The sequence below is a fragment of the Monodelphis domestica genome, chromosome 1, assembly GCF_027887165.1.
Source record: "Monodelphis domestica isolate mMonDom1 chromosome 1, mMonDom1.pri, whole genome shotgun sequence".
In the NCBI taxonomy this organism is placed as follows: domain Eukaryota; kingdom Metazoa; phylum Chordata; class Mammalia; order Didelphimorphia; family Didelphidae; genus Monodelphis; species Monodelphis domestica.
This window is the reverse complement of record NC_077227.1, coordinates 331,388,665-331,401,564: the sequence shown is the minus strand read 5'-3', so window position 1 is coordinate 331,401,564 and position 12,900 is coordinate 331,388,665. Positions and strand designations below refer to the sequence as shown.

At 33.3% G+C, this 12,900-nt stretch overlaps 1 protein-coding gene across 10 annotated transcripts in view; it reads left to right on the top strand.

Annotated features, from left to right (window-relative positions):
- Window positions 1-12,900, top strand: part of VRK1 (VRK serine/threonine kinase 1) — a 118,012-nt gene that overhangs the window by 79,241 nt on the left and 25,871 nt on the right. For all 10 annotated transcript variants that reach the window (XM_007473614.3, XM_056811302.1, XM_056811304.1 and 7 more), the window contains 4 exons: window positions 3,239-3,371; window positions 4,543-4,663; window positions 4,932-4,990; window positions 10,668-10,834. In XM_007473614.3, the coding sequence (XP_007473676.1) occupies window positions 3,239-3,371; window positions 4,543-4,663; window positions 4,932-4,990; window positions 10,668-10,834 (480 nt within the window). The remainder of the gene's footprint in view (window positions 1-3,238; window positions 3,372-4,542; window positions 4,664-4,931; window positions 4,991-10,667; window positions 10,835-12,900) is intronic.

Here is a 12,900-nt window from a genome sequence, read left to right as displayed (position 1 = left end):
ATCGACTAAGGGGGGGCTGGGGGAAGGGGAGGAAAAGAACATGATTTTTTAAATTCTGGAAAAATACTCTAAATTAATCAATTAAATAAAATAAAAATTAAGACCAATAAGGCTTTATGACTTAGATGTGAAGAATTGTATTACAAACAAATTAAAGCATGGAAAGAAATACCTTTATTCACTGTAGATAGGACTGGAGTTCTTATTCAACAAAGGATGGAGAGGAACATAAGACATAAAATGGGCCAAATTTAGTTACAAAAAAAATTGAAATGCTTTTGCAGAAATCAGCATTTATCAGCATTTAGAATTAGAAGTGAAAAAATTATCTTGACAAAAAAATTTGCAAAAATTAATATGATAAAGATATGATATCCAAAACACATATAGGAAATTGCTACAAACATAAAAGGACTAGAATTAATCCCCAATAGATAAGTGATTAAAGGATTTAAACAGACATTTCTGAAAAATAAGGAACCACCATTTGAAAAAAATGCTTCAATACTTAAAAGAATGCAAATTAAAACTACTCTGAAATTCCATCTCATATCCATTAGATTGTCACGATGACAAAAAAAAGAAAAGTCATCTTTGGGGGGGGGTGCTTTGGGAAGATAGACGCACAAATGTACTTTTGGTGGAGCTATATAGCTGAATGTTCTGCAAAGCAGCTTGGAACTAAGCCCCATCCCCAACCCACAACTCAGTGAACTCTAGAATATTTTATCTAGTGATAACAGTACTTCTTAGTTTATAGTCCAAAGAATTGAAAGAAAGAAATGACCCTTATACACAAAAATTTTCAACGTATTATGAATATAATGTATATATGAATATTATTGTGCTATAAAATGATATAAGTATAGATTCAGATACATTTGAGTAGTAAATGGGATCTTGTCTAAACTTTATATCTTCCTTAGTCCCTGGCGTATGTTCTTCATGTAGTAATTGTTTAATAAATTACTTTTGAACAAACAAATATTGTTTATGTTTTGGCTTTAGATATCTTTGAGAGGTCTACTTCATTGATATACTATTAGATGATTTCAGCCTCCAGTTATAATGATATTCCATTTAATTTTTAAATGGGTGCTTAGTGAAGTGAGCAGAACCAGAATGATAATTGATACAATGATTACAACATTCTAAGGGAAAACAACTTTGAAAGAATTAGGAACTCTGATTAAACCTGACTGCAGACAACAGATGATAATCATACTTCCTGTCTCAAGCAGGGATGTGAATAACTAGAGGTACAGAGTACATAAGGGCCACTACTTTTTTGAGGGGAGATGGAAGTTAGAGAAAGAGTAAGAAGTAGTGATAGTAATAATAAAAGAAAAGAATATCAGTGAAACATTAAAATAAAAACAAGACCAGGAGGAGGTTCAGAAGACAACAAATTTGAAATATAACAACAATGCCCAGGAAATATGTTTTGGATATTCCTAGTGTCATATGGTAGTCTTCCTCTAGCATTCTTGAAATAAGGAATGCTTATTTTTGCTCTTTGTCAAATTCCTAATAATAAAAAGTAATGTTTTGGAAAAGGAAAATCCAATTCCTCTATTCCTCAGTTTTTTTTCCTATGTTGTCATTCTTGTACTGGCTTTACTTTTCCCTTTCCCATCTGTCTCTTGCTCCGTTTTCCTATCTAAAATCTTTCTCTGCAAAATCTCAACTCTCACTTTTGTATTGCCTTTGTTCATATTCAAAGGCTGCTTAATGAAGTTGTGGGAAAAAACCCAAACCATGATGCCTGAGGACAGTACAATTTTATGTTGTATTATCTCAACTGGGCTCTCCCTGTGGCATGGTAATCTTTTTACCTCTCACCATTTGATTTACTACCTTCTTTACCAGAGCAGATTTTCCAAACCTTTCAGTGTTTCTTACCCTCCCACACTGGTTTTCCTCCTTTCCTCCCACCCCCATCTCCTTGCTTATCAGCAACAATGGATCTAATTTTCATCTGTATGTTTATGATTCTCAAATCTTCTTATCCAGCCCTAGCCTTTCTGCTTTCTCTAGTCTTGCATCTTCTACTGACTGTCGAACATTTCAAACTATGTTGAACATCTCAAACTACTTGTTCCACAGATGCCTTAAACTCAAAGTATCTAAAACTAAACTTGAATATTTTAGTTGCAATCCTCTCCCCTCTTCCTAACTTTCCTATTATTCTGAAATGGACCCTCATCCTTCCAGTCATTTAGGTTTATAACCTAGGCATCATCCTCAACTCTTCCTCATTGTTCCCCCATCTAGTCCTATTTTTATTATTGTCAAATCCTATTTATGTTTTTGTAATTTTCCTTTTCTTCTCTCTTCTGACCTGCCATTACTTTGTTGCAGGTCCTTACCCCCTCATGTCATGTCTTTTGTTGGTTTCTTTGCCTCAGGTCTCTTCCCATTTAAATCCATCTTCCACTCAGCTGTCAAAAAGATCTTCCTAAAGTGTTTTGTCCATGTGAACCCTTCTACTTAGTAAATTCCATTGGCTTCAATTACCTTCTGAATCAAACATCAAATACTTTTGTTTGACTTTGAATACTCTATAATTTGGCTTCTTCCTACCTTTCTAGTCTTCTTGCACCTTAGACCTCTCCCACTCCCATGTACTCTGTGATTTCAGTGACACAGGCTTCCTTAGTATTTCACTCAAATACAGCTTCATCTCCTGACTGAGCATTTTCATTGATGTCTTCTCCACACCTATAGTTCTTTACCTTCTGATCTCTGATTTCACACCTCCCTGACTTTAAGCCTCAGCTAAAGCCCTATAAGAAGCTTTTCCCAGGCCACCTTAATCTTAGTACCATCCATCTGAGACACAGTTTATTCTTTATATTTCTTCTTTGTACATAATTGTGACTCCTTTAGACTATGAATTCTTGAGAACAGGGGCTATTTTTATCCTGTCTTTGTATAGTACTTAGCACTGTGCCTACTGTATAGTAGATGCTAGTAGACAGAATGAGTAGGAAATGGGGTCTTGTCTAAATTTTATATCTTCCTTAGTCCCTTGCAGATGTTCTTCATGTAGTAATTGTTTAATAAATTATTTTTGAACAAGCAAATATTGTTTATGTTTTGGCTTTTTTGAGAGGTCTACTTCATAGATATTCTATTAGATGAATTCACCCTCGGGTTATAATGATATTCTATTTAATTTTGTTTCTGTATATGGCAGATTGGATTTAATCTTAGTGTGATATTTGGAAATTTATAGGTATATTTAGTAGATTATGGCCTTGCTTACCGATATTGTCCAGAAGGAATTCATAAAGAGTACAGAGAAGATCCTAAAAGGTGTCATGATGGAACCATTGAATTTACAAGTATTGATGCACATAAGGGTGTGGGTAAGTAAATAACAATTAAGGTTGGTATTTTTAAAACTGCTAATGTATTTTGAGTCCTAATTCTTTTGTTTAGAATTTATAAAGTTGATTGACTTAAGGTGGCATAAGATCACTTTCATATTTTGAAAAAAGTTCCCCCCTGCCCCTTTAAATAGAGAAGGATTTTATGGCAGCTAGATGGCCCACTGGGTTGGACCAGGAATCAGAAAGACTTGAATTCAAGATTAGCTTCATTCAATTCAAGCTAGACTTATGAGCTTTATGACTGGGCAAATCATTTAGCACCTGCCTCAGTTTCCTTATCTATAAAATGGGGATAATAGTAGTACTATTGGAGTTTTTTTTTTTTTAAGAACCCTTGCCTTCCATCTTAGAATCAATATGAGTGCTAAAGGCTAGGCAATGGGTGTTAAGTGTCTTGTCCAGAGTTCACAGTTAGGAAGTGTCTGAGGTCAAATTTGAAACCAGGACCTCCCATCTCTGGGCCTGGCTCTCAATCTACTGAGCCACCTAGCTGTTCCTTAGGAGAGTTGTTTTAATTATAAAATGAAATGGTGTTTGTTAAGTGCTTTATAAACCTTAAAGCACTATACAAATGCTAGCTTCTATTATTTATTTTTCTTGAAGACAGATTCTTAGCTTCTTGAGTTTTCTTTTAGAATTCATTCAGGTTTAACCAAATGTTCTTATATGTTAAAAAATAATTCTGATTGAAATTTACTTATGCATTTACCAATTAGAAATTGTTTTTAAAAAGTGAAGGTCTTTTAAAATGACATTTCAATTAGTATCATTGGGTAAGCATAAATACCTGCTCTATTCTGAATTCAAAAGAATATAATTTGAAAACTGTACCTCTTTCTTAAAAAGACTAATGACCTTTTTCTGTATTTATGTTTTCTAAGAGTAACATTGAAATTAGGGTATAAGTAAAAATTTTTTCTTTTTATTTCTTTGTGGAGTCTGTATCACTGGGTTTTGAATTATTACAGATTTGTAATGCAGTTCTGTTACTTGAAGAGAAGTCAGCTTTTTTATATTTTATTTTTGCTTTAATAGTTCATGGAATTTTTAGAATAAAAAATACTATATTCTTTTTTCTGATTTGTTTTATGTATATATGAAGTAATTACTTAAAAATACTCAGCATGTCTGATACTCTATATTTCAGCACCATCAAGACGGGGTGATTTGGAAATACTAGGTTACTGCATGATCCATTGGCTCAGTGGCTATCTCCCTTGGGAAGACAATTTGAAGGATCCTAATTACGTCAGAGATTCCAAAATCAGGTGGAGGAGAATGTGATTTTTTTCTCCTAGACTAACAGTAGTATTTAGATTAACTTCTGTTATGAGAGGAAAATTAGTTTTAACTTACAGTAATATAGCCTAAGTATTAGGTAGATGTAGCCCTTACTTATCTTTTTTAAAAATCCATTAGCATATCTAGAATATCACATTAGTCCATTTTAGGGATACCATTTCACCTCCTTTTATTAGTATCAACCCATGCTGGCATGAGACTTTAAATAGTTAATCACTCTCTAATTCTTTTTAGCTACCGAGAAAATATTGCAAGTTTGATGGACAAGTGTTTTCCTGAGAAAAATAAGCCAGGTAGGAAAGTTTTTGTTTTGGGAAGGGAGGAAAATGGTGATAACTATATCATTTTTCTTAATGTAAGAAATTTCAATAAAATATTGTGAGAACACTTTAGAATTATGGAAATCAATCATTTTATTTTAAAAAATTTTTAAATTATAATTTATTTAACAAAATCATACAAAAATATTATACAAAAACTGTATCCTTGATGTTGAAAGATTAAGATTCTTGAGTTCACAGGAAGCTACCTTGTCTCTTCGATTCTCATCTTCAGTCTTGTATTTGTTACATTCTTGGACTTCAATACCTTCTTTGCTCAAATGACCTTTATTGTTGACAGTAGTAATTGTATTCTCCTCGCCTGTGCTTTGATCTATAGTAAATATATTTAGGATACCATTTGCATCAGTGTCAAAGGCCATTTTAATTTGATGAACTCCTCTGGAGATGAGGGAGATTCTTGTGGGCTCCAACTTGTCAAATAGATTGTTACCTTTTGTCACTGCTCCTTTACCTTCACAAATATAAATGAGCACACTAGACTGTCTAAGTAAAGGGTTTTGTTCATTTTGATAGGGAGTGATGGTATTGAATTTGATAATCCAACTCATAACTCCATAAGCAACTTCAATACCAAGGGAAAGATGATAGATACCCAGAAGCAACAAGTTCTATTCATTCTTAGATTTATTCCTAGATAAGATGGCAGTCTGACTAGCTTCAGCATAAGCAAGAACCACATCATATTGATACTCTTGTTTAGCTTTTTGACATTGAATAAATCCTAAAGAAGCCTTCTGGATCTTGAGGATGCAGGTAGAGTCACCCACCAAGTCATGTGAGTTAACTTTGTTCATCATCCCTTGAGCTTTTTCCCATAGTGCCTAGAGGATACTAATGATAATGCCCAAACAGTATTCCCTTTTATTCACATGCATACAGCACATATGTTCATGTCTATATTTTAAAGCACATATATACATATATTTCATATCTATCCATACATATTACCAACAACTGAGTATTCAGAAAGTAATAATTTCCTTTTTATGCAGTCTAGGTTTTCTTTTCTGTAGTTCATTTTGTAAATCTTGATTCCTATGTACCCTTTTAGTAGAAATCACAAATTAAAACTTACTTGCAAATAACCTAAAAGGCTTATTAATTGGGAAATTAGAATAGTAGATGATCATTGATACTGTTGTGAAATGAAGCTTTTGGATTATTTATAGATTTAAAAAAATTTCTTTTTGTTCTATCTCACTCTGCCATCTTGGTTTTACTTGGACCCCTCTCTTTAAAAAAAAAAATGAAGAGGTGGCAGCAGGGTAACTCAATGGATTGAGAACCAGGCCTCGGGACAGGAGGTCCTAGGTTCAAATCTGGTCTCAGAGACACTTCCAAGCTGTGTGACCCTGGGCAAGTCACTTAACCCCATTGCCTAGCCCTTACCACTCTTCTGCCTTAGAACTGATACATAGTATTGATTCTAAGGTGTAGGGTAGAGGTTTTTTAAAAATGAAGACATTGAATCAATAGCAAATGATTTATTTTTGAAGCTATATGCTTCAGATCCACTAATCCACTCATCTAAATCATTGATTTTTTTTTTTAATCCTTACCTTCTGTCTTGGAATCAATAGTAAGCATTGGTTCCAAGGCAGAAGAGTGGTGAGGGCTAGGCAATGGGGGTTAAGTGACTTGTCCAGGGTCACATAGCTGGGAAGTGTCTGAGGCCATATTGATCCTAGAACCTCCTTTCTCTAGACCTGGCTCTCAATCCACTGAGCTACCCAGCTGCCCCCACTGATTCTTACTTTAAAAAAAAAATCCTCCTTTCATATTCTAGTCTCTGAGATTGACATTGTTTTTCTTCTGACTATTCTTTCACTGATATTACACTTAAGATCCGCTCTTTCTGTGTTGGCTTTTTCTCTATTGAATTTAGTATATTTCTAGGCTACCTAGTGAGTGAGTTAGTAAATGAGTGAGTGTGAGTGTGTGTGTGTGTGTGTGTGCGCGTGCGTGCGTGCGCATGTTCACACACGCACTTGTTTTCAACCTCCCTTTGTCTCATTCATATGAAAGTAAGTATTGTATGATTTTAGTTCCACTATCCATTCTTCCATATACCTTATCACACATCTCTGTTATGAGAAATAACCTTTTTCTATCTTTTTTCATTCCTTAGACTGTTTCTTTCCTCATCTTTTTGCTTTCCTCTCTTAAGGTCATTAAAACACTAAAACTATCCTCAGTCCATCTGTTTGTCTTAATAACTTCTTCAATGCCCTTTGAAGACCATATGGTTTTGAAAAGGACATTTGTTTCTTCCTTCCTTAATTAGAACATTAGAATTTTGTCGTTGAGTAGCCTCTTCCAATTGCTCAAATTTAATTATCTAAGTTTCTCTTGTCTTTTTAGTTTGCATCTCAGAGTTTCTACTTACCTCTGGTCTTTTAATCAGGAATGCTTGAAAGTTCTCTGTTTCATTAAACCTCCATTTTTCCCCCCCTTTGGGAAAGTTTTGCAGGTTTTGCAGAATGTTCTTGTTGCTTATATAATTTCATGTTTTGCCTTTTGGAATGTTTTTCCCAAAGCTCTCCTTTTGGGTAGTAGTAGTTGCTTAGTCTTCTGGGACTGTAGCTTTGTTTCCTTGGGATTTTTAGCTCTTGGCTTTTTCTTTTTCTTTTGACTACTTGTAATATTTTTATTTGACGTGGAAACTGGGGAAATTTTATTTAATTAATTAATTAAGAATATTTTCCCATGGTTACAAGATGCATGTTCTTTCCCTCTCCTTCCACAGTCTCCTTCTTGTAGCTGACGTGCAGTTCTACTGGGTTTTACATATGTCATTGATCAAGACCTATTTCCATATTATTAATATTTGCACTAGGGTGATTATTTAGAGTCTATATCCCCAATCATATCCTCATCAACCCATGTGATCAAGCAGTTGTTTTTCTCCTGTGTGAATGTGGATAACGTTTTCTCATAAGTCTCTCAGAATTGTCCTGGATTGTTGCATTACTGCTAGTAGAGAATCCTATTTGATTGTACCATAGTGTATCCGTCTCTGTGTATAATGTTCTCCTGATTCTCCTCCTTTCTTTCTGCATCAATTCCTGGGAGGTCATTCCAGTTCATATGGAAGTCTTTCAGTTTATTATTCCTTTGAGGACAATAGTATGCCATCACCAGCATGTACCACAATTTGTTCAGCCATTCCCCAGTTGGAGGGCATCCCCTCATTTGATATGGAAGCTTTTGATTTTGGTGATGATGTTCATTAGAGTTTTCATTTGGGGATTTCTTTCAGGAGCCAAATGATATTTTCTATTTTTATTTTACCTTCTAATAGATCTGGGCAATTTTCTTTTTAATTTTTTAAAAACCTAACATATGACCTTTTTAAATAATTATTTTCAGCGAGTTCTGAGTCATTTTTTTCCCTTCAACTTATTTTCGGTGTCACTTGCCCTTTTTTTTTTCCAGATCACTTGCTTTTGATTGTACATTTTCTTAGTATTTTTATTTTGTTTTATTATTTATTACTATCTCATGGAATCATTGATTTTTATTTGGCCCCATCTCATATTTAAAGTGTCCTTTGCATGGGTAAAGTTCATCAGGATTTTAATTATAATATTCTCCTATTATTCGTTTCTTTTAGTGCTCTTATTTTATTTCAAGTGTCATTTTAAAAATTTGTTGCTTCATTTTTTCCCAGGTATTCTCTGCTTATAATTTTATAGACTTACTCTTTTTTTCTTTGTTTAGCCTACTGGATATATGTTTCTGGATGTTTATTTCTTTATAGTGATCTTTGCCTTTTAATTCATATCTTCGAATTTAGGTCCTGATTTTGGATTTTGTGCCAGGACCTGTGTTGGCTCTTTTTTTTTTTATCCTTGTATTGTGGTTAGACACCAAATATTTCTGACCTTATTTAATTGAGCTTTCTCCTGTTAACTTCTACTTGCCATGTTGTGTCTTCACTCAGAACATTGATAGGTTTGATGAACCCCACTGGAATTTTCTAGGTTCAGGGCCCTATACTATTTTAGTACATTGTGCTCTGTACTTTTGGAGTCCCTGAAGTATCTAGTTCTGAAGATTGTTGACCTATTCTGGGTGGTATTGACTCTTAGCCCCTTTCCCTATGCTTTTAAAGTACTGTGGATTTCATCCAATCTGGAACTTATTTGTTGATTCCTTTTGGTCTTCCTACTCCGTGGTCCAGATTTTAAAGCTTTAATTGCTTCTAATATATCTCTTGGCTTTCTTTTTGTTTGCTTGTTTTCATATTGGCTTTTTTGGTAGACCTTTTTGACTTTGCCTTTGTCTTCTGAATATCTTTTTATGTAATCATGCTGGATAAAGGCATTTATTGTATTTTTATTTGGATTTTTTAATTCATTGTTCATTTTGTACCTTTATTAAAAAAATTTTTTTTTTAAAAAGCGTTACCTTCTGTCTTTGAGTCAATACTCTGTATTGGCTCCAAGGCAGAAGAGTGGTAAGGGCTAGGCAATGGGGGTCAAGTGACTTGCCAGGATCACACAGCTGGGAAGTATCTGAGGCCAGATTTGAACCTAGAACCTCCTGCCTCTAGGCCTGGCTCTCAATCCACTGAGCCACCCAGCTGCCCCCCTTTATTAATTTTTGCTGGAGTACATGTGCAAGATCTAGCCTTGTGTAAGATGGTTCAGTTAGTCATCACTGGATCCTAAACTTGCCTTTTCAGTATTATTTCAAGTTAGTTGCCTTCATGCACTATAGAGTATCGTTAAAATGGACTTTTTACTATTCCTTATACAAAGCACTCCATTTCTGATATCTGTACCTTTTTGCTGACTGTTCCCGAGTTGTAATGGAAACTAGCTGGCTAGAGACCCAGATTCTATTAAAATTCAGTTCATGGAATATTGTATATGAAGAGGTTGTTTTCCCTGATAGGAAATAAACTATGATGTAACCTCTTTATCACTTATCCATTTTGTATTTATTTATTTATATATGTACATGTTGTTTTCCTGATAGAATATAAGCTCTGTGAAGGCAAGGACTTTTAATGTTAGCTTTTTATCATTGTCACTAGTATTGTGCTTGGAGCAGAGTACATGTTTAATGTGTGCTTTTTGATTTATCTAGACTTAATTTCTGTCAAATTGCTTTCTAATTCTCCAATAAGTTTTTGTTGAATAAGTTGGTGTCCTTGGGTTTTACAAATACTGTTCTACTGTGTTCAGTTGCTTCTACAGCTTGTTTGTTTAATATGTTCCATGTATTAACTTTATTATTTTTGGAATTAGCATTTTTTATACTTTGAAAAAATGTTCTTTAAGCTTTTAGAAGCTTTCAGTTATTTTTTTGAAATTTTTAAAACTTTTTTTGTATTGATGTCACAACTGTAGTGTGAGGTTTTTAAAATATAGAAAAAAATGTATTTCTAAATTAATTTATTGACTCGATAGTTGTTGAATCCAAATTGTACTTTTCACTCAATAAGTAGATTTAAAAACTTCAGAGAATTGCTTTCAAATATTTTAATATTATAAAACTCTAAATGTAATAAATTTAGTCATGGTGGAAAATGTAATAAATTTAATTATATTGACAAATAATCATGTTGATTATACTGACAATAAACTAAAACCCCTCAAATAATTTATTTTTATTTTAGATGAAATTGCTAAATATCTTGAAGAAGTAAAATTACTGGAATATACAGAAAAACCTCATTATCAGCGTTTACGAGAAATTCTTTTGCAAGGTCTAAAGGCTACAGGAAGTAACGACGACGGCAAACTGGACTTACATATCTTGCAAAATGGAGATTTGCCAACAAAAGTAGGAATAAAGATAATTTATCTTATGATATAAATAATTTTTGTGTGTGTTTAAAAATGGTTATTGATTGTTTTGAAATTTGTTCTGTTAATTGCTGAAGCATTGTGGGAGAATGAGAAATTTGATTATTTTTTTTTTAATAAATATATTTTTAGGTAGTTAAATCTTTATTTTTGTCATTTGCAAGAGGAGGCACCTGTTAAATTTTCCTATGTAATTGTCCATAAACATTCATTTAAAAAAGAACTCTGTATATAAAGTTACTAATATCATAGAAATTATTATATTCTTAATTGTCTCTTTACCAAAATTAAAAGTTAAAGTTTTAACATTTTAGATTAAATTCAGTATCCTTGCAAAGATACAGACTTTGACAAGCTTTTTAGGAATTCATTACTGTCTATATATGTGTTCGTTTGGAATGATTCCTTCCACCTTATCTTGCTTCTTGTTTTAACTTCCTCTTGTAGGGATTAAGGAATGTTTATCATTCTCTCTTTAATATCTTTTGTTCCTCAAAGAGAAATCACTCTATAAAGTTTTATACATAGAGGGAATTCTTGAAAGAGACTTATGGAATAAATGGAGATAGCAGTGAGCACTTGAAAACATTTTTATAGAAGGATTGTGGGGAATACAAATATTTCCCTGTATTTGCTGATTATTTTAAATAACAAATCTGTATTGTTTGTATGCATTATTTACTTCAGTATTGGGGGACCAGTGATTTTCGTTAGTGTGGTTCTTCCTTCCATAGAAGGATATTGTCTTCTTCAGTTTCTTTTGCAGTCAGTTACATATTTAACATCTACTGTGTCTTAGGCACTGTGCTAGGGATATATAATCACAACAGAATAAAATAAATCCTATTTGCAAGGAGTCTTCGCTTTAATGTAATTCTAGACAATTTTATCTTTCTATGGCCATCCTGGGGAAGAGCCTTTCTGAACTTAGCTATGCTGTTCCTTAAGCCATGGACATACTTGGCACATTCTTGGTTTTAATAGCTGCCAGTACTTGTGCCCTGCTGTCATAGCATTTGAAAACACAGAATTACCACCGTACAATGATGAGATACTAGAATAGGACTTTAGCAGAGGGAGTGTGCTTATATATGTATTATGTATGTTTGTGTAACATATTATAATGTAGAAATTTGCATTTATCATATACACATAATCTTTTCTTTGAAATAATATTCTGTAATAAAGATATTCAAAATTATACTGAGAGCCAGAAAACGAATACACTAATTTTTGACAGATAATTTAACTAATTAATTACTTTAGCTAAGTAATTAAGATTTCGACTATAGAACTCTAAATTTAGTCACTTAGCTATCAAATTGAGTCTTTCTAAAATGTAGACCTGACCATGTCATGAACCCTATTTTACAAACTCTGGTGATTCCCTGTCCCCCAAGGTCAATGATAAAATTTTTTGTTTGGCATGCAAAACTTTTCATAACTTTCCCCTTCTAATCTCCCTATATGTTTCCAGACTTGGATTTCTCCTCGTACTCTGTGATCCAGTGACACTGGTGTCCTTGCTTGAACAAAAAACTCCTGTGCTCTCAGCATTTTTACTGTTTGTATAACATGCCTGGAATGTTCTTCCTCTTGCCTCCTAACTTCCTTCAAATCCCAGCTAAAATCCCACCTTTTTATAGAAAGTTTTTTCCACCTTCCCTTAATTCTAATGACTTCCCATTGTTGATTATCTCTAGTTTATCCTACATCATAGCTTTTTACATAGTTGTTTGCATATTGTCTTTGTGATTTTACTCTGAGCTCTTTGAGAACAGAGACTGTCTTTTGCCCTTCTTTATATTCTTAATGCTTAGCACAGTGCCTGGCACTGAGCAAGCATTTGATAAATATTTATTGAATAACTCATTTGAACTGTGCATCATTTTTATCACATGATTGGCTCATTTCTTCTACTCCTGGCCTTATACACAGACTTCATCTAATTATACCCACTATCAATTTTGTAAATTATTTTCTTTTTGGACTATATATCTATACATATACATATATATGTATATATATATAATATTAATATAT